The 22,597-nt window shown below is 37.2% G+C and overlaps 2 protein-coding genes across 2 annotated transcripts; both read left to right on the top strand.

Annotated features, from left to right (window-relative positions):
- The first annotated feature begins 13,355 nt into the window (after positions 1–13,355).
- On the top strand, positions 13,356–17,790 carry LOC129741689 (collagenase-like). Its single transcript, XM_055733437.1, has 4 exons — positions 13,356–13,501; positions 13,577–13,610; positions 16,878–17,247; positions 17,303–17,790. The coding sequence occupies exons 1-4, from the start codon at positions 13,356–13,358 to the stop codon at positions 17,788–17,790; spliced, it is 1,038 nt and encodes a 345-aa protein (XP_055589412.1).
- A 2,122-nt stretch (positions 17,791–19,912) lies between these two features.
- LOC129748108 (collagenase-like) lies at positions 19,913–21,078 on the top strand. Its single transcript, XM_055742596.1, has 3 exons — positions 19,913–19,957; positions 20,022–20,388; positions 20,454–21,078. The coding sequence occupies exons 1-3, from the start codon at positions 19,913–19,915 to the stop codon at positions 20,939–20,941; spliced, it is 900 nt and encodes a 299-aa protein (XP_055598571.1). The 3' UTR covers positions 20,942–21,078.
- The last annotated feature ends 1,519 nt before the right edge of the window (positions 21,079–22,597 follow it).

Raw genomic sequence — 22,597 nt, 5'->3', positions numbered from 1 at the left:
TGTAAAAGCTGGGAATAAACTAGGATTCTATAAACGAAATCTTTGATCTGATGACATGTCCTGTTTTCAAACCTTGGTTTACAACTTATTCTAAGATTTATCGATCGAACATTGGATAAGGTTTTTTGAAAACTTCCTGTTCATTGGACTTTTTTTGGGAATGTTAAAAAGACATTGCCGATAATCCACAATTTCTTACGTTTTCTCCCTGGTTGGGGCAAATGTAATTCAGAAAATTAATAGGGGAAAAAATTTAAACAATAATTTATAACTCAAATTTGAGTATTAAACAAATAATTTAAATTCCTCTCTCCCGTTGAGAAAATAATTCGAACTAGTAATAAGTTTTTGAAACGCAAGACTTCAAGTCATCAAAAGCAAATTGATCGTTATCAATTTCTTTGAATTTATTCAGTCCTTTCAATGCTTCACATGGTGTCACAATTTTTAGGGTTTTCCTAAGCTTTGGTTTTGAATTGAGGCCGGTATATAATAGTTTTGAAAAAAAAAATCAGGTTTACTCCGGATAAATGGGAGTGGCAGTGTTTTATAGATTCCTAACACAAAAATTATTGTTTTTTGTTCATTGTTTATTCGTCTTGACCCCATGCGATTATTTTTTTTATATCTAGTAACAAACTATGCATGCCTCGCCTGGAGAAAAAATTCCAGATAACGGTATGTACAACAGTATTTAAATACCAATAAGTAAATATGATTTCGACAATTTTTCATCGATAATGCTACTGATAATAATGAAACCACATAACTTTTTTCACCGAAATGCTTCCTCTCTCTACAAAGAACATGTTTCTACATTGTGTAAATACTAAATTTGTTGAAACTTTCCCATGAAAAACCTGAGTCTTACTGGGCTCTACCCATAATTTGTTTGGGGGTCCTCCTTTCTAGGAGGGGAATGGCCTTCAAACTTCGTAGGAACAATTCCGGGCCTCAAAAACCCCTCCATGCCCATTTTCACGACAAACTGTTCAGTATAAGGTCGCCAGAGTTTTTCCCGGACATATCTGGATCAGTAGATTCTGGGCAATTTTATCCTAAAATGTGGCAAATTCCGGGCATTTAAGTTCAAAATTTTCAACCCAAAATCCGGGCAAATTTGGTCCAAACTTAGGAAGTGTTTAATAAATATAAAGAAGAAAGCACTTGGAATTTTATTCTAACAGAAGACGTCAGAAGATTTTCAATCGTTTTGAAGGCTTCTCAAAAACCCACCATTATTATTTTGATATTACTTGCTAAACAAAATTCCGGTTTTGGACGGAAAACATCATAACATTTAATCATTAATTTGAGCTATTTGTTACACTTTGCTTATAAAATGAAAGAATTTGAGCATAATCTAGGCAGACCAGAGCTGTTTATTTGAAAAGTCCATACAAATTTTGTTTTAATGACTTTCTAACTAAATCATCATGACGATCCAGGATTCCAACCGATAATGATGAATTAATAATTTAGAGACTGTTGGGGTTACCAATTCTAGTATTAATCATAAAAATAAAATCTGAGGTATATCAACATGTTCTTTACACGTTTTGCTATCCTGAGCACAACTATGAAATGTTAAATTTTATTATTAATTAATCACTCTGTTGTGGTATGAGCCTACTTGGTTGAATGATTCAACTGAATCAAGGCAATCGAAAGATTCCTTTTAATTCAACCACGGTAAATGAAAAGTTCATATACCAGTATTTCGATAGCAACTTACTACCTTCTTCACTACCTATCAATCGAAAACGTTCACTGAAGAAGGTAGTAAGTTGCTATCGAAATACTGGTATATGAACTTTTCATTTACCGTGGTTGAATTAAAAGGAATCTTTCGATTGCTTCGATTCTATTAAATAATGTTTTTTTAAATGAAATAGGACACTTCAATTACCGCAAGAATATGAAATCAGCACATTTAATCCATTTTATGTTGAGATACAGCTCAGCGAATTTTTAGAATCTCATCTTATATGATTTTCGCAGCTCTTCTTGTGGTAAAAATATATAACTATGTTTAGCTTCAAATAAATCTTTTTATCAGCCGACGTTTAGCTAATAAAGAAATTTCATTATTTCAACTGGGATAGTCACGATTTATGTTCTAAAAACGCCATATTTTTGACCATTTTGTTTTCCGGCTCAGTTTTCAGACTCTATCAAAATTTTAATATTTTGTTTCTACATAGTGAATATGTATACGATTTCAAAATGGTAAAATTAATGAAAACCAGTGGGTAGTTTTGTAGAAGCAGTAATAGTTATCCAGGTTTACATGACCCTAACCCAACTGTCCTTTTTTAACCGTAAAGGACGGTTAAAATTTAAAACGCATTCAAGTTGAAATTTTCGAAAGCCAAATTAAATTACCAAATTCATTTATAAAAAACCCTCTCAAACTTAAACTTAATGTGTGACATTTTTTTATATAACATATTTAAATATATGTTTGTTAATCTATGTATATAAAAAGCAATTTTCTGTATGTTTGTTTGTTTGTTTGTTTGTTTGTTTGTCCTCTATAGACTCAGCCGTCTTAAGAGCTAGAGAGCTGAAATTTGGCATGTATGTTCATTAGCACCAGGAATGATGAAAAATGTTTTCAGATTTTTGGATGACCCCTTCTGAAGGGGGTCGTCCATACAAGATAAATATGGTTTTCACGATATTGACGTTACTTTTCGCCGGATTGTGTTGAAAATTTGCACAGGAATGTTTTCAAAGACCAGTAATCGATTTTATGTGTCAAATTTTGTGTAAGGGGTCAGCCAAAGAGGTCGTCCATATCAACTGTTTGATATTTTTGCGATATTGGCGTTATTATACATTGGATTGAGGCGAAAATTTCCACATAGAAGTTTTGAGTGACGAGCAATCGATTCCAGGTATTGAATTTGAGGTCAGAGGTCGGCCAAAGGGGTCGTCCATATCAACTGTTTAATGTTTTTGCGATATTGGCGGTGTTATACATCGAATTGTGATGAAAATTAGCACATGAGTGTTTTGAGGGACGAGCAATCAATTCCAGGTTTTTAGTTTAGGATCAGGGGTCGCCCAAAGGGGTCGTCCATATCAACCTATTAATGTTTTTGCAATATTGACGTTATTCTACATTGGATTGAGATGAAAATTACCACATATGAGTTTTGAGGGACGCTCTATTGTTATCAGGTTACAAATTTTGAGTTGGGGGTCAGTGAAAGGGGTCGTCCATATTATTTGCTCGCAGTTTTTGTAATATTGTATGAATTGTGCGTAGGATTGTAATGAAAATTGGCACATGAGAGTTTTACAGTAAGAGTAATTGATTACAGGTATCAAGTTTTGGATCGTGGTCCAAAAAAGGGGTCGTCCATATTAGTTTTTCTCTGTTTTCGCGATATTGTCGTCATTATGCATAGGATTGAGATGAAAATCTGCACATGGGTGTTTTGAAGAACGAGCAATAGATTTTTGAGGCATCGACCAAAGGAGTCGTCCATATGAATTTTTCACTATCTTTGCGATGTGGAGGCTAATACACATTAGATTGAGGTGAAAAATTTGCACATGGGAGTTTTAAGGGACAACTAATTGTTTTCAAGTTTCAAATTTTGGATCGAGGATCGGCAAAAGGGGTCGTCCATATTAATAGTTCACTATTTTTGCTATATTGCCGTGATTACGCATCACATTGAGATCAAATTTTGTACACGGGAGGTTTGAAAGACGGGAAATTTATTTCAGGTCCCCAATTTCGGTTCAGGGATCGGAAAAAGGGGTCATCCATATGAATTATTTACTTTTATCGCGATATTGTCTTTAAAAAAAAACTGTTTAATATTTTATGCAATATAGTATTGAAAATGCATTCCAATTACCATTTACACACACTTATCACATATTTGAAATTAAAAACGAAACGGAGTTCGTACGGGATCAGCTAGTGCTTAATATTTTCTTTATTTCAAACATTCAAAGAATAATTTCGTTATTTATTTTTTGATTGGTAATGTCCGAGTTGAATCAATTATTTTTTACCCCTATTCAAGGGGATTTCGTGATCCTGCATAGTACCGGCAAGCTGGCCTACAGCACGTATCATCCACGTGTCATTTCAATGGCTGTGTGAATGAGGCCATTTTCTGGTGTTTAGCTTTCCCCAAGAGACCGAGACATCACCGGCTTCTTCTTTTCGACCACCAAACGGAACGACACTTTTTGACCAGCACCAGAAAACCAAGTTGAGGCCAGCAAACATACAAGCCGTTTCTAGGACATGGACTTGGGGCGGTTGAACTAGCCGGACAGATTCTTGACTTTGGAATGATGACGACAACGAGGACTGTCCTACCATGGCATCGCATCGGGTGGTCTCCAGATTGGGGTGTTGAGGTTGAGGGGATTTTGTGGTTAGGGAAGATTAGAACGATTCCACTACACTAAGGTTGCCAGAATTTTTTCTACTCTCATCCGGGCCTAGCAATTCCGGGCATTTTTTCAAAAAAACCTGGCAAAATCCGGGCATGGATTTCAATTTTTCAAATCCAAAAACCGGGCAAAAACCGGGCAAAATTTAGTAGTTGTTATATATAAAAGCAATGAAAAAATGCAAAAGAAAAATAAATTAATATTTTATTAATGTTATTGCAGACTTCCAAAAACTTATTGGAACACTTAAATATTTAATGGTTTATAAAAGTAAATCAGCGAAATTATTTGAAACAACCGTTGAAAATTTACATACCGTTAATCGATTTTTCTGAAACTTACTCAAAAACTTTGATTTTTTTGGTTACTTTGTGAAAATTGTGATAAAATCCGGGCAATATCCGGACTTTTTTCACGATATCCGGGCAACCGGGCCGGACCGGACTTTCTCGAAATTTTGCATCAAATATCCGGGCAAACCCGGATAAAACCGGGCAATCTGGCAAGCTTACACTACACTCTAAGAGTGCATCTAGTATGAGATGTCCATCCGCCCATCGTGTCGGCATAGAGTGTACCAACTACTTGAGAGAAATCCCACATGACCAGAAGCCATTCGTTGCTCTGGAAAATCTGTTCTACACTGATGACATGGATGGACTTTTGCAGTCTGCAGGACTTTCCTAGTTCCAGTTAAGTGCATTATGGGTTGTCGGCAATGGGAAATTTTCAAGTGCCTCCAGGAGGATGACTTCAACAAGTTCTATCCGTTCTTGTTCCTATCATCGGGTTGTAAGCCAAGTTTCTCGACTTCTTCGAATACTTTTTTGCATATCAATATTTATATATCATATGCATGTTTGGTTTAGATCTACATTGTTAGTAGAGAATGAATTCATACATGATATTCAAACGGATTCCTCCAGGCGCGGTCCTAAAGTTCGCTCTTGAAAGGGGGGGGGGGGGGGGGAATTAGAAGGGGGTGGTTTAAGAAATATTCAAAAATCGGCCAAAACACCAACTTTAATATCTACTGAAAAAAGAAGAGAAAGGGGAGTCAGGCACACTGCCCCATATCCTCAAAATTTCATCTCATTGAATAAAATCAGAAAAAATCAAAATTTGAGAAGAAATTAAATGTTTTTCTATATGAAGATTTTTCGATATTCTTTGATAACACTGCAATCTGAAAATCTATAACTTCCCATGCGATAAAATTTTAATTTAAAGTTGAATTTCGTATTTTGTATACCAATGCACAATGAAGAAAAAAAGTGTACAAACCGCGAAGAAATTCAATATCTTTCGTCCTACATGACCCAAATCTATGAAATTATACTTTCCTATTGTGAAAATTTCCGAAGAATCGATTGGACATAGTTTCAAACGCCGCACAAGCTTACGAACGGAGATATAGTGCCATTTTAATCCCTAATTCCCCTATATTTTGTAAACACTCCAGAAAAACACTGTTTCGAACCAAAGAATTTTGAACGAAAACAGACCTATCGTGTGTATTTTTTTTTTCTGAGAAATCGAATGAAAGCTGTTTTGGCCACCGAACGCTTCAGAAAATTGAGTTATGGCTGTTTTTACCCCCAATTCCGCTATAATTTCAATTATTTCTGAAAAAAGCTTGTTCGGACTTGAAAATTTTGAACCATATGGGTTGTATCCTATGTGTTTTTTTCGAGCAATCGAATGAAGCCAATTTGAGCCCCCTAACGCTTCGCAAAATGAAGTTATGGCCGTTTTACTTTCAATTCCCCTTAATTTTTTAAATTGTTAAGAAAATACATGTTCAAACTTGAAAATTTTGAGCCTTTTGGAACGCATCTTGTGTGTGTTTTTTTTTCGAGGAACCCAATAAAGGCTGTTTGAGCAACCGCACACTTCGGAAAATGAAGTTATGGCTGTTTTACCTTCAATTCCCCTCAATTTTTCAAATTGTTAAGAAAACGCATGTTCGGACTTGAAAATTTGGAATCTATCGGGACATATCTTGGGTGATTTTTTCCGAGGAATCCAATGAAGGCTGTTTGAGCCACCGCACGCTTTGGAAACAGGAGTTATGGCTGTTTTTACCCTCAATTCCCCTACATTTTTCAATGATTTCAGACAAAAGCATGTTCGGACTTGAAAATTTTGAACCAAATGAGTTGTATCCTATGTAATTTTTTCCAAGGAATCCAACGAAGCCTTTTTGAGCCACCGCACGGATTGGAAGCAGAAGTTATGGCTGTTTTGCCCTCAATTGCCCAACATTTTTCAAATAGCTTAGAAAAAGCATGTTCGGACTTGAAAATTTTGAACTAAATGGAACGTATCATATGTGTTTTTTTTGAGGAATGTAACGAAGCCTATTTGACACACCGCACGTAGCGTAAACAGGAGTTATGACTGTTTTACCCTCAATTGCCCTCAATTTTTCGAAAAGTTCAGAAAAACCATGATCGCACTTGAAAATTTTGAACCAAACGAGACTTATTTTATGCAATTTTTCCGGGGAATCCAATGAGGGCTGTTTGAGCCACCGCACGCTTTGAAATATGGATTTATGGTTGTTTTTACCCTCAATTCCCTTACATTTTTCAATGATTTCAGAAAAAAATGTAGGGGAATTGAGGGTAAAAACAGCCATAACTCCTGTTTCCAAAGCGTGCGGTGGCTCAAACAGCCTTCATTGGATTCCTCGGAAAAAATCACACAAGATACGTCCCAATAGATTCCAAATTTTCAAGTCCGAACATGCGTTTTATTAACAACTAGCTGACCCGGTAAACTTCGTTTTACCCGTTACTTAATAAATCGTTGGAAAATGTTTACAGTTCTTTAATTTCTTCGTGGTCGTGCATCAGTTTTCATGAAAATCGTCTTCAAGTTGTTCGAGCTTTGTCCCGTTTCTTGTTGATTTTGTATAGGAGCCCTCCTTCCATAAAAAGTAAGATTCTTGAAACTATTATACAAACCATCTCTGGCCCGAAAAACCCTCGGATACCAAATTTCACTTCATTACGACCGACTATTCATACGTGATGGTGTTACAAAGAAAACGCCTCCATTTTTATATATAAGATTTGAAAAATTGAGGGGAATTGAAGATAAAACAGCCATAACTAAATTTTCCGAAGCGTGCGGTGGCTCAAACAGCCTTCATTCGATTCCTCGGAAAAAAACTCCAAAAAATACAACCCATTTGGTTCAAAATTATAAAGTCCCAACATGCTGAGCTATTTGAAAAATGTTGGGCAATCGAGGGTAAACAGCCATAACTCCTGTTCCCAATCCGTGCGGTGGCTCAAATGGGCTTCGTTGGATTTCTTTTGGTTTAAAATTTCAAGTCCAAACATTCTTTTTTCTGAAAACATTGAAAAATGTAGGGGAATTGAGGGTAAAAACAGCCTTTATTGGATTCTTCGGAAAAAATCACACAAGATACGTTCCAAAAGGTTCCAAATTTTCAAGCTTGAACATGCATTTTATAAACATTTTGAAAAATTGAGCGGAATTGAAGGTAAAACAGCCATAACTTCATTTTCCGAAGCGTGCGGGGGCTCAAATTGGCTTCATTCGATTGCTCGAAAAAAACACATAAGATATAACCCATTTGGTTAAAAATTTTCAAGTCCGAACAAGCTTTTTTCAGAAATAATTGAAAAATATAGCGGAATTGGGGGTAAAAACAGCCATAACGCCATTTTCTGAAGCGTGCGGTGGCCAAAACAGCTTTCATTCGATTTCTCAGAAAAAAAATACACACGATAGGTTTGTTTTCGTTCAAAATTCTTTGGTTCGAATCAGTGTTTTTTTGGAATGTTTACAAAATATAGGGGAATTAGGGGTTAAAATGGCACTATATCTCAGTTCGTAATCTTGTGCGGCGTTTGAAACTATGTTCAATCGATTCTCCGGAAATTTTCACAAAAGAAAAGTGTAATTTCATAGATTTGGGTCATGTAGGACGAAAGATATTGAATTTCTTCGTGGTTTGTACATTTTTTCCCCATTGTGCAATGAGTCAAAAAATTATCGACTTTTGCGCTTATTTAGGAACCAATCACAATGAATGTATTGTTGAAACTGACGGTTTCCTCCGGCGTCCGGAACAGCAAAAGACTTCTGTTGCCACGAGCAGAACCAAAACATTGTTTGTTTTGGTTGCTCTTGCTATGTCCAATTCGCAATCAAGGTCAATAGATCAATGATTGCTGATGATAGGTGATGATGATAAATACAGTACAAATGTTTGCACCATCACACGGTTAAGCGAGAGTACTCAAATTGGGTTCGAGGCATCACAATAGTTTTGCCAGATATTCTGGATATGAATATCAAAGCACTCATTCAGAAATGAGTACTTTTCCGGCTAGGGAAGATAATAAGTGCACAGCAAAAATTATTTCCTGTAAAATTACGCAAATGTCCTGTAACAAAAAGGAGCAGGACATTTACCGTAATTTTACAGGTCGAAAAACAAATTACTTGACATTTAATTTTTAGTGTACAACTTTTTTACAGGACATTTGCTGCAATAATAAATGAATCTTCGTTAACTTTCAAGGAAAACAATTTAAAATTACAGGTTTTGTTTATTACAGGTTGATTTATTTTAAAGTTTGCAGTTTCAGTGACACGTAATAGTCAAATTTTTTTTCTGTGTGGAGAGTGAGACAATAGCAATTGCTAATAAATTGTGAAGTATAATGTCTAAATTCACGAAACATGAATAAAGATAACTCTATTCCACCACTGAAACCTGCGTTTTCATCAGGTTATGGGCTTAGATACGACTGGATTGGAAATTTTCGAGTTAGTTAGAAAGGTGTACTCTCATGTTTCAAACTTGCGGTTAGCAAGTAGGTCAGGCAGTAGCCAGAGGACCACCAGCCAGAAGGATCAGTCAGCGTCGAGACGACCCAGCACAGAGGGACTAGCCAGAGAACCAGGTTAGCAAGCGTGAGCTCACGTCCGAAGCCCGGGTGGAGTCTAAAGATCCGCATCCGAGCTGTGCAGAGATGGACAGGTCCAGCTGCAGCACCACCCCGAGTTAATTTGGTGGTGCTAATAGCCGAGAGGGTTTTTCCCGTGCTTTGGCTGTGCGTTGCGGTCAGCATACAGGAGCTGAACCAAGCACAAACGTCCACCAGGGTGGAAAATCGGCAGCGCAGAAGCCACGAGATGTTCCAGATTGGACAGAACGTGCCACTGGAGTTCGAGGCCGGGGAGTCGGGTTCTGATACTTGTAGAGAGGACTGGTCTTGGAAATTGGAACTACGCTGCAGTAAGTAAGCATGAGCTGATTCAAGCCAGCAGTTTATTTTTCCTGTGGAATTGCAGATATTTTCGTTGGAGAAACTGGACATATTATGAAGCTGCAAGCCGAGAGGATTGTTTTCGTGCTTTCGAGTTGCGTTGCGCATGTGGGTAACATGCGTGAGCTTGTCTTCAACGGTTGGACACTGTTGTGGGCGCTTTGGACGAAGTTGTTTGGGTGACGGTTAGTCGCTATTTAGCACAGTTAACACATTCTTGCTATGGATTCCTGCCGATAATGCAGATTCTCGAAGTCATCGCGAAATGAAGACTTTGGGAGGGAACGCAAAGAAAGCGGTAAGAGGTTGTTCATCTGGGGTTACCAGAAAACATCGTTTGAGAAAGCAATATGCTGTACATTCGCGTGCTGAGGTTATCAGCCACCAGAATGAACGAAATATTAGCTAAGGGGCGTTGAAAAGCTGGTCATCGACAGGAATGTTGAGATCTCAATCATACTGAGAGTGTGGTTGTAGATGATCAAAGTGGGAGCGACTACGAGATTGGTATGGAATTTCCTGACGATGATGATCAAGATTCCGTCAATTCAGTACCAACTCTGAGACGCAGTCAGTGAATCAGAAAAGCTACTAAGTGCTACGTGGCTAACGTAGCTGCTGATATTAATGAGAAGCTACATCAAATCATCAGCGAGCTCCAGCGTCGAACAACACGCGGATAAAAAACTCTACAGGTTGATATAAAAATTCTTACGGTTGGCTTTTCCATATCACAAATTTTTGGTTAAACCCATAATATTGTTTAATCAACGTCGATAACTACGAACAAACTAACGTTACGGTAAAGTTAATTTGGCTGTAGGAGATTTCTCAACTACTTATTGCTAAAATAGATCAACAGCTAGTAGATTTGGGTATTTTTTCTTAGTCAATCTGATAGTTAGTTCTCAAACATCACTGATGCGTGACTAGATCTCGAATTTTGTTCAACCAACATTGATTTCCAAAAAGAACAAATAATATATTTATTTGGTTTAGGACTTCAAAAAAGTAAAAGACAAAGGAGGTTTTTTCAGGAAAAGTTGACCGTCACCAAGTAGCAAAAAGGTAGGTAATGCTAATTTCTTATTAAAATTGGTTTTTTGTAATATAATCTACCTTTGGGCAAAGAGCAGCAGCGGGCTTTACCTTTGGGCAAAGAGCAGCAGCGGGCGTACTTCGGATTCCCGGACCAATAATATCGTGTAAGTTTTCGCATATTTACATTACAGTCCCCCCGCAATCATTAGTCACTTAACGTATCATTTCACCACAAAATGTTCGTTCATTCGGGTGTTAGTGGACCAAACATCAAGCTTTGCATGAATTTCAGTCATTAAATATTCCCTCTTTGATTTCAAACATGATTTTGTTTCCAATTTTGTTGAAAAATAAAATAATTTACCGAAACAATCAACGTTTTTCAAAACCACAATTATGGGTCAAAATTGAAGCTTGTAACAATTATTAGTCATATTGCCCACAATTATTAGTCACATAGAAGTCCATGACAACACCCGAATATTAACATGAAAATCAACAAGTTTCTGGCCTAACCTGCACCGGCACCACACATCGCGTTTCGCCTCGGTCGTATGCTCCTGCTCGATGGCTCGTTCGATCTATTCGATCCGAGCAGCAGCGCATGCGGCCGGGCATGGGTACGACAGTCAACCGTGACAGCCCTGCCCAAAACTGTCACGCGCTGCAGCCGACAGTTAGATGAAATTATTTTAGATACAGGAGGCCTGAAGGGATGAAAACCGAACTGTCGGTTGGGTTCGCTACAGCTTAAAGCACAACATTTTCGGCAGCGCAAGCTTTGAGCCGATTGTTCAGATACAGCCTGCGTTCCCGCACGTGTGTGATGTAGCCGAAGCGTTTCGATTCGGTTTGGTACAGCAGCAACCGAGTGGTAAGGAAAACCGAGACAGTTTGTTCGACAAGAAAAAGGCTTTCATAGCAAAGCTGTACTTTTCGGAAGCCTGGTCGGACCTTTAACGAAACCATTTTTTTCCTTTCAGAGCCATGATGTTTTACTTCCCCCAGCTTAAATTATTTACTATTCATATTTCAAATCTACAATTTTCTACATTCAGGGGGAATAGCAATTACGGATAAAACAGCCATCCTTTTGCATTTGAAGTATCACTAGTTTAGCCATAGCCATTTTGTGGCATCGTATATTCTGATGGTTGGCTTGATCGTATTTTCGGGTCAGAACCAAACAATCATATTTATGTTCAAGTAGACGCGTAATTTAACTGATATATCTATAGTTTTTCTGCGTGCAGGGTCTTCTGGAAATCAGCAATCGACAAATGTATGGCAGCCCTGGAGAAGTACGCGGCATGGGAAGCGGTTGGCTTACCCTAGGTCACAGGTTTCGCGACATGAACTGTGATGTCGAAAGCTGAACGATGGTGAGGCTATCACCGAGCAGCCGTTCAAAGAGTTAGTGATCGGTTGTTTTCAATATCTAGTGACTTCATCGAGATCGAATATCAGTGCTGAAGCGTGTTCTGCGATACCTTCGACTTATGACCGATACGGCGTTGGTATTCCGCAGTAACGCGAAATCGAAACCACTCATCGGATATGCTGATGCAGAGTTTGCCAACGACTCCGATGATCGAAGATCTATATTTAGTTTAGTTAATTTAGATTATTTATTTCGTCAACCGTAACATACCCAAGTAACAATTTTAGTTTTATAAGAATCTACAAGAGATCTATAAAACCTCCCCTTAAATCAACACCAAATTTTATAAGTTCCTTCAAAACATTTATAAAACACTTACATATACAAAAAGGCCCACCTACAGGAGGTTTTCCAGACAGAAATTGAAATACTTTATAAAACCATGAGAATATATAAGGCCTTTACCAAAAACTCTTCTAAGACCATGGATTCTCGTGATAGGAAAAAAATTCTTGATTAAATCGATTCTCTCCAATAGATGGATCAAAAATGTGTGTATCAAATCAAATCATTGTGACTTAATGTTTTCATATTTTCTCAATCCAATAATCAAAAATCAAAAAGTTACATTTGATTTTTTTCAATTTCTTCTCGCATAAATATATTGCGCATCTGATTTTATCGATTGATTTTTTGAAAAACTATCAATGAAAATGCGCCCCACATTAAACCTTCGAAATTTATTAAAACAAATCAATTAATTTTCTTTATAATAGCATTCCGTTTTGTGAAAATGTATTTTTCCTAGTCTTCTTCATCAGAATTTTATATAACATTCAGCGAAAATTATATTTTTCTTCAATATACGCTAAAAAATTGCTTTAAACGCGATAACATTCAATAAAAAAAAACATGTTTTTAACATTTTCCCTTTAAAAAATGGGGAATGAAGAATAATTCCTATTTGATTTATAAAAGTCAGTTATAAAACTAGATTTTCTAGATAAATCTCTTTTCTGGAATAATTGTACTTGATTAAATCCCTTATGCATCTTATAGAACATTTCATTCTACATTTTTTCTTGAAGAAAACTATATCCGGAGAAATTTGTTGGCTATAAAACTATTATGTTTTATACAAAGCTTTAATTTTTAAGGTTATTTGACGTTTAATTAGAGCGTACAGAAGAACCCAGATGGGTTTTGGTGATTTATCCGGTAAATTACTATCCCAAAGCCCAGCCCGTAACTACGGCAAACCGGATACTTATTTCGGACAAGTGAAGCAGAACAAACTCGAATCTTGGATTGTGCGCCGCGAAAAGCCGAAGCCAGGACTGTGGTCAGTCACGCCTTTTGGCGACGATAGCACAAATAGTGGCAACTTAAGCGGATGGGATCCGCTCTGATTCTCCAGGTCATCTTTGAAGGAATGCTTTTACGGTATTACGGTAAGCTGAAGCATCATCGGAACAACAAGTACCTCAAAGAAGGAAGAAATGGAACTCGGGAATGGGCCAGTGAATGTGGGTGCTTTGGAGTCGATGTGTTATTTATGATCAAGAACGTCACAGCCTTCCGGCGGGCATCTTCGATTCAAAACATGCTCGATGAAATTAATGCTAGCCTTAATTGAAATCTAACGAACTCCTTAAAAGTTAGATTAAACATTATGTAACTGGTGTGAAGATAAAAAAGGAAATATGGTTCAATAAATTTTACAATATATCAACATGCAAAAAGTTTGTTTACATTCTATTTGGCGTTGCACATTTTTTCTTGACGAAGACCATATACGGAGTATTTTGCTACCTATAAAACTATTAAGTTTTATTCAAAGTTTTCTTTCTTTAAAAGGGATATTTAATGGTATTTTAAAAGTCGATTTGTAATACTATTAAACTGTGAGGTTTTAATTAAGACTTTCTATATTCATAAGAGTTATTTAAGGGTATTTTGACTGTCAATTTGTAATACTATTAAACTATTAGGTTTTAATCAAGGTTTTCTTTCTTTATAAGGGTTATTCAGCGCACATATACAGTCTATTTGTATTGTATCAAAGTAATTATGATTTTTTTTTCAGAAGATATTTCAGGTTTTATAAGGAAGTGTGGAAATGGTTTTATAGAACTCTTGAAATCTCTTATAAGAACCTCAAAAGAAATATAATTGACACTTTTATCAAAAGTTTTATAAAGGTTTTGTAGCTATCTTGTAGAACGTTTTTATAGAGTTCTTATTGAAATACCTTTAAGGATAACAAAGACTTTTTGAATCTTTTATAAAACACCCTCATTTGCTTACAAAGCCTATTTGAATTTAAATTGTTCCTTGGGATAGACTAGTATCAGGTTACGCTTACATGATCTTCGGGAATCTTATTCTATGGTCAACGAAACATCAGCAGACGGTCAGTCTGTCGTCGACCGAAGTTGAGATAGGAGCCCTTTGCCATGCAGTCAAGGAAGGTTTGTGATTAACAAACTTCCTTGGTGAATTGGGTGTGGTAAGCACTCCTTTCACGTTAATGGAGGACAACATCTCTTACCAAGAGCGAGGCACGCGAAGCTGTTCAGCATTCCGAATTTACGAATTGAGGGGAGGTGTTGAAACTTACGGTTTCCTCCGGCGTCCGGAACAGCAGTAGACTTCTGCTATGTCCAATTCGTAATCGAGAACAATAGACCAATGATTGCTGATGACACGGTTAAGCGAGATTACTCAAATTGGGTTCGTGATAACACAATACTGCCGCTCATAGCAAGTCCGTCCCATTTGCGTTTTTGTTGAAGTGAGAAAAATGGCATTGAAAAATCGTAAAAAGTCCAACGCTAATTCGACACTTGTATGCGTTTTTTATCAAAGTAATCAACAGAATGTGTCACTGCTACGACCAATGAAAGATTTTCGCTTAATAAGGATTATTTTTTTGTTTTGATTCTGTTGAAAATCATTTGCTGGGCCCTTATGGCTGTGGGACCGACTTGCGATGATTTATGCCATATGGGACCGACTTGCGATCATTTGTTCAATGGGACAAAATTTCTTGAGGTTTTTTCGATGTTCATCAGAACAAAGTACTAAAAAAAAAGTTTTCTCTTGAAACTACAGATGAAACTAAAGTGTTTTCAGCGATAAACTGAAAAATCATGAAAACGCAAATGGGACGGACTTGCTATGAGCGGCAGAATAGTTTTGCCAGATATTCTGGGTAAGAGTATCAAAGTAGTCATTCAGAAATGAGTACTTTACCGACTAGGGAACATGATAAGTGGAGAGTGAGACAATAAATAGCAATCGCTAATGAATTGTGTTGTTCTGTAATCACTAAACTCCTTTCACTCCTGGTCCGCACTTCTCAAATCAGACAGTGCGCTGTGTAAATCGCACCGTTATCTTCTACGATTTGTAGAGCACCACACTTCCTTCCGAAATGCTCTACACTCGTTTCCGAGTACAACCGAAGCCGAGTGCTGAGCAAAACCGGTGCCCCAATAGCAACGCTACTGTGTGTGAAGGAGAAATCCCGAAACACACAACTGAAGTGCAATTTTTTCCTTCTCTTCCTACCACAGTAGGCAAACAAACAGCACGAAACGATATTGCTTTTTCTTCTTCCTTTTCTTGTTGGGAACGAACAAAACCTACTGAGTTGCTTCAGCGCTGCTCCCCTACACTTAATGTGATGATTTTTTTCTCTTGCTCTCACCCTGGCGAAGCCTTCTCTGCTCCTAGATTGGATGTGCGCCTGGCGTCTTTACAGAGCAGGGCAAGTGTTTCAGAACGGAAAGTTCACTGAGTTGCACTTTTCAAGCCGCTCGGGGAGGAATGGATAACCATGCTGTTCAGCATTCCGAATTTACGAATTGAGGGGAGGTGTTGAAACTTACGGTTTCCTCCGGCGTCCGGAACAGCAGTAGACTTCTGCTATGTCCAATTCGCAATCGAGAACAATAGACCAATGATTGCTGATGACACGGTTAAGCGAGACTACTCAAATTGGGTTCGTGATAACACAATAGTTTTGCCAGATATTCTGGGTAAGAGTATCAAATTAGTCATTCAGAAATGAGTACTTTACCGACTAGGGAACATGATAAGTGGAGAGTGAGACAATAAATAGCAATCGCTATTGAATTATGTTGTTCTGTAATCACTAAACTGACGAAACATGAATAAATATAACTCTATTCCACCACTGAAACCTGCGTTTTCAACAACACCATTTACCCAAATCAGTTAAATCTCTGACGTTTTTCATAAGTATGTCAAAATTGACCAACACTTAATTCTTAGGCTATGTTTTGACAAAAAGTGGGAACTAAGTTGCGCACTTCTTAGTAAAAGTATTCAAATAACTCATAATATCAGTACCTTTCTTGATAAACGCATTACTAAACTTACAAATTTTGATAAGTTCATTTCTTCGAAGAATACAAAAAGCAAAGTCATTCCAGCCAGACTGTTGTTTTTAAATATTCTTTCATTATCCAATCAATCCGTGCGCACTAACATCATATTAACTTATCTAATCGTGGTCGACGGCGATCGAATATACATATTTGGGTTTTCGGTGCTATCACAAGCCCTCCGATTAGTCTTAATCCGACTTGAAGGCAAAATCTAGCGCCGATTCCACGATGAAAGGCGTTTTTATACTGCTTTTTTGTCTTTTTTGTCTAATTATTTTATACAGTAACCTCTTTACTCGACAGGCTAGAATTCCATTTGAAAGTGCGATTTCTGTTAGTGATCCTCAGAGTATCGAAAGAGATTCCCGGATTGTCAATGGACATCCCGCTCCAGCTGGACGATTTCCGTATCAAGTTTGGATTCGCGTCCAAGGACGACGTGCTGATAGAGTATGTGGAGGATCCTTGATTACCTATGATTGGGTATTGACGGCTGCCCATTGCGTTATTGAAGCAGCTCGATTCTATTTATTCATGGGAACCATCAATCGCAATGAGCCGGAGTTTCTCGGGCAATCCACTCAATATATCGCACATCCATATTACAACAACGATAATCTGAACAATGACGTTGGATTGATATTGCTTGAGACGCCGGCCCCAAAAAGCTCTCGTAAGTTTTTCAAATTTAAATATTTCCAAGTAACCAGTTCCAATTTTTGTCGAAGCTAACATCAAACCGATTGCTCTGCCTATTCCTGGCCGTTTTGGAGAAACCTTCGAAAGTAAGCGAGCAACCATTTCCGGTTTCGGAACTACCGTAGACAGTAACCTGAATGAGCCATCGCAAGAGTTGAACTGGATCGATGTTACAGTCATCTCGAACGAAGAATGTTATACCGTTTATGGGCCGTATCTGGTGCTCGATTCAACGATATGTGCCAGTGGGGCAGATGATCTTAGCCAGGGTCCGTGTTTTGGAGACTCCGGAGGCCCGTTGACCATTCAGGAAAACGGAACCAGTTTGCAAATAGGGGTGGCTTCGTTCGTTTCCGCAAGTGGATGTTCATCGGGTATGCCGGCAGGATACGCCCGAATCAGCTTTTACGTTGAATGGATCAATGAAATAACATCATCGGGTCGAAAACTTGAGACAACGATTCTATCCGTTTTGGGACTCTTGATAGTTTATGTTCACTCCCGAAACAGAAGTTAAATTTTAAGTTTGTTGTAGGGTTTTTTTTCGATCAGAATTTTGAGGCTTTTCAATACACCATGTGAGCGTTCCGCATTCATCATGTATGAATGCATCAGCTTTCACCTAGTGAAATTTTTAAGGGCTGTTATTCATACGAGATGTATACACATCAAAAAGCTAATATCTGAATCAAAGCATTCGAATGATTCCCTTTAATTTAACCACGGTATGAGAAAAGGTCAGGCACCGGTATTTCGATAGCAACATACTAGCAATCGAAAACGCTCACTGAAGAATTAAGTAAGTTGCTATCGAAATACCGGTATCTAAACATTTTTTAAACCGTGATTGAATTAAAGGGAATCTTTCGATTGCTTTGATTCAGTAAAATTATTCAAACAAATAGGCTCGTAACACATAAAGGAAGCTAATATCATTTCTAGGAAATCTTGTTGAATGGCAATAAAGATTTGCTTATGTTCGTTATTAGTTGTTAGAAGTGTCTTTGGATATTTCCTGCTTTTTTTTTTGGAATTTCCTACACCCAAAATAATTTGCACGTCGTGGCTACGTGAAAAACAACATAATTTTTATCCAATTGATTTTCACGTAGCTTCTACGAATAAGATATGTGAACACACCCTAATAGGAATTTGTGCCTCATGAAGTTCACTTACACTTTACGTGAATTTTTAATGAACTCAACGTAATGCGGTAATGAATATTTTTTTTTTCTTATCGAATCTAAACGAAATAGGAATAAATTTGAATTGGTAGTTACATCAAAATAACTAGCTGTTTGGTTCGATTTCAGTTTTTCTTTTTATTCTTGTTATTATGGATAATGCTGCTAATTAAAAATAAAACCTTCCGAATTTTACCTAAGCCGGACCTTTTGATTGATTAAGCCAACTGCTTCCATGTATTCCCGGCGAGCTCTGGGAAGGAAAGAAATTGGTCGGCCATAATTTTTGGTCGCTTGTAATCCGGAATTCCTTCGCTTTTCCATTGTCTGGTTTTTCTCATCCTTGTCTGTTTTCTTTTGTTTTTGTTTACCTGGTGAATAAACCGTATTTAATGAAAAAATCATCAAATTAATTATCACTTTTTATTTCTAATTCCACGGGAAACGGGAACAACTAAAAAAAAACTATACTAACCTTCAATGATCCCACTGAGATCCATTCCGGAATAGCGATTTTTCTTCTAAAGTGGATGGGCCAAGCAGGCGTTTTATCCTCCAGAAGCGGTAGTTTCTGGAATTGAAATTTTAATTGCAATTACAAAAAAATTAAAGGAACTTTGGTATCACTTACTTACGTGGTTTTCGAGTTTTCCCCTTTCTGGCCGCTTCATGCGTCGAGAGGTGCCTCTGTTGCTAATCAGTTCTTCCTGTTGTGGCATTTTAATTTGTTTCTGTTTTCTCCACGCGAAAATTATTGCGCGAAATTTGGTTACTGCACTGCTGTTTGAGGACTGTTGATTTTCTTATAAGAATTTCAGTCTTCATACCAAAACACGCTCAAGAAAAATTGATTTCAAAAAATTTTAACCGTTCTGTCAGATTTTACGTGAAATTCCCGAATAAGTTAGGTGGAATCGAAGATGTTACTACACTCGCACGTAAAATCGATCGGATGCAAAGAAAGCTTAGTTTACGTGAAAAATCCCGTAGATATAATTTTTAAATTATTTTGGGTGTATAGAAAAAATTACGCATCTTACATGTTGGCAGTTAGATATTCAGGCAAGTCTCGCCTTGTAATTGAATGGTTCATGGATGGTTTTTCTCAAACGAACATAGATTCGAACCCAATTCGAACTGTTTTTATTATGCTGATATTATATTTATTACCTACCAAAGTTGTTTTGTTGACTTTTTTTTCCAGTACACAAATGGCCAAGTCATTTCAGTCAGACTATTGTTTTCAAATATTTCATTATTATCCAATCAATCCATTTGCAATGACATCATATTTTGAATTACGGTAAACAAGTGATTCAACTTCTATTTGCAGCAAATTATTACTTATCTAATCGTGGTCGATGGCGATTGATTATATTTGGGTTTTTGGTGCTATCACAAGCCCCCGATTTGTCTTAATCCAACTTGAAGGCAAAGTCTCGCGCCGATTCCACGATGAAAGGCGTTTTTATACTGCTTTTTTGTCTAACCTGTGTTCAGGTGAATTACCATCCGTAAGAATCGCTTGAAATTCATTTCATTGACAAATCTCTTTACTCGATAGGCTGGACTGCTGTTTGAAAGTGCGATTCCTGTTCTTGAAGCTCAGAGTATCGGGAGGGATTCTCGCATCGTCAATGGAAATCCCGCTCCAGCTGGTCGATTTCCGTATCAAGTATGGCTTCTCGGCCAGGGAGCGTTAGGTCATGCATGTGGAGGATCGTTGATAACCTACGACTGGATATTGACGGCGGCCCATTGCGTAACTGGAATAACTCGATGTTACGTAACCATGGGAACCATAAACCGCAATCAGCCGGAGTTTATCGGGCAATCTACTCACTTTATAGCCCATCCACAGTACAACAGAGACTATCTGAATAATGACGTTGGACTGATATTGCTCGAGACGCCAGCCCCAAAGAACTCTCGTAAGTTGTTCATATTTAGAAAAACATGTAAAATGTTAAGTAACCGGTTCCAATTTTTTTTGAAGCTAACATCAAACCGATTGCTCTACCTAATCCAGGACGTTTTGGGGAAACCTTTGTGAATAAGCCAGCCACAGTTTCCGGTTTCGGAACTACCGTAGACAGTAACCTATATGGACCATCTGAAGTGTTGAACTGGATCGATGTTACAGTCATCTCGAACGACGAATGTGCTAATGTTTTTGGCCCATTGTTGGTGATTGATTCAACGATATGTGCCAGGGGGACAGATGATCTTAGCCAGGGTCCATGTTTTGGAGATTCCGGAGGCCCGTTGACCATTCAGGAAAACGGAACCAGTTTGCAAATTGGAGTAGCTTCGTTCGTTTCCGCGAATGGATGTTCATCGGGCAGGCCGGCAGGATACGCCCGGATCAGCTATTACGTTGAATGGATCAATGAAATAACATCATCAGGTCAAAGACTTGGGGCATCGATTCTATCCGTTATGGGACTCCTGATAGTTCATGTTCACTCGCGAAACAGAAGTTGAAATTTATATTTGTTGTAGGTTTCGGCTTTCTCGATATTTTGGTACAGAGAATACTTAAGCATTCTCTGTACCAACATTTCAAGAAAGCCGAAGCCTACATCATACTTTCTGAATGCATACATGGTGTAGTGATAAGCCTTGAAATTCTGAAAAATCTAATCACTGTTTTTTTTAAGCAGAACGTTTCAAAATATGTTAATTTCACATTCCATTCTAATGAAATACAACTATATGAAAAGCTAATGAGAAAACTGGCTATCGCTCGAGGAGGACCTTTCTCTATAGAATACTTTTTGGGAATGTGCGACTCAAAAATATCTACGCGTTTCCTAGATAATTAGATTTTAGTAGTAAGTTTCGTTATAAAACAACGCTATTCATTTAAGGGTAAAATATGGCTTAACCGCTTCTCTGAGCCCTTCCAACGCCCCCAAAATTTAAAAAAGTTTCTAACCGCCCCTCGGAAGCTCTCAACGACCCAAAAAAAAAAAGAACATTGAAATCATGTTTTAAAAGTTTTAGGAAAAACGGAACCATGGTAGTTGAAGTCTTTTATGTGTATCATGTGAATAAGTTGCTATTTAAGTGATTTACCTGACAGTTATGATTTTATTTAAACTTTTATTAAAACTTTAAATCAGAATTTTTAATTTTAACTTACAATTGACTGGCCATCATCTGACAAACAAACGTAAACGCAAAACAACACAAAATCAAAATAGATTAGACGATGGCCAGTCAATTGTAAGTTTAAATTAAGAGTTTAGATTTGAAGTTTAAGGTTAAAAAAAATATAATTTTAGTGTCCACTGAGAAGGAGCGAATGCCAAAGTAGCTCGGAATGTATGGACAACTGGTAAATCTGTTTTATTATTTTTAAAACTCACCGAAAAACGTCGATAATTACGAAGAACTCTTATAAAAAATTTCCAACTTCGGTTTTGTTGGAAAGCCAAAAGTTCAGTTTTGTTTGATGATACGAAGCGATTGAAGGTATTGATTTTTTTCTGATAAGACTTGGTATCTACAGTTATGAGGTATTTCAAAGGACTTTTGTTTATCTTTTTTGCTCGTATTTTATCTTATGTGCTCAAACATTATTTCCGATTTAAGCACTTTTAATTTGTGTAGAGTCTTTAAAATAAATTTTCGACATCTAGAAGAAGCCTCAATTAAAGTCTTAAGGGAAAGTGAGAATACTTGATCCCTGAGGATACTTGATTCCTTCGCTATATCTCGAAACAGGAATGTCTTACAAATATCAAATGTTGTAGAAAATGGTGCTAAATATAACAAAACAACAATGCTATTATCGCAACAAATATTTAAAAAAATATTTTTCGAGTTTTTGAACTTTGTTTGAAAAATTTAACATAATGTGATTGGAAGATCTTTTTTATCACTTTAAATATTTCTCACATGACAATATTATAATAAAAATATGTTTTTCAAAATGTCAATTGTTAGAGCATAATTTGAACTTTATTATGCCATATTATCGAAGCAATAGGAAACTTTCAATTTTTTTAAGAAGACGTTTTCTGAAATTTATGTTATTGGTATAATTGATCCCTAGAGTCCAAAATGATATGTTTGACTTCTGAACGGATCGTGATCATTGGTAATCATTACTTATATTTGTCGTATAACTAATGT

This window comes from Uranotaenia lowii, chromosome 2 (genome assembly GCF_029784155.1).
Source record: "Uranotaenia lowii strain MFRU-FL chromosome 2, ASM2978415v1, whole genome shotgun sequence".
Lineage (NCBI taxonomy): Eukaryota > Metazoa > Arthropoda > Insecta > Diptera > Culicidae > Uranotaenia > Uranotaenia lowii.
The sequence above is the reverse complement of the archived record's forward strand: the minus strand, read 5'-3'. Positions and strand labels throughout refer to the sequence as shown.

Bases quoted from the DNA above. Each gene is read 5' to 3' on its own strand.
- LOC129741689 (XM_055733437.1), top strand. From the start codon at position 13,356: ATGGGTTTTGGTGATTTATCCGGTAAATTACTATCCCAAAGCCCAGCC. The intron at 13,611-16,877 runs GTAAGCTGAAGC...TTTACTCGACAG, and splicing joins AATGCTTTTACGGTATTACG to GCTAGAATTCCATTTGAAAG. The intron at 17,248-17,302 runs GTAAGTTTTTCA...TTTTTGTCGAAG, and splicing joins GCCGGCCCCAAAAAGCTCTC to CTAACATCAAACCGATTGCT.
- LOC129748108 (XM_055742596.1), top strand. From the start codon at position 19,913: ATGAAAGGCGTTTTTATACTGCTTTTTTGTCTAACCTGTGTTCAG. The intron at 19,958-20,021 runs GTGAATTACCAT...TTTACTCGATAG, and splicing joins TTTGTCTAACCTGTGTTCAG to GCTGGACTGCTGTTTGAAAG. The intron at 20,389-20,453 runs GTAAGTTGTTCA...TTTTTTTTGAAG, and splicing joins GCCAGCCCCAAAGAACTCTC to CTAACATCAAACCGATTGCT.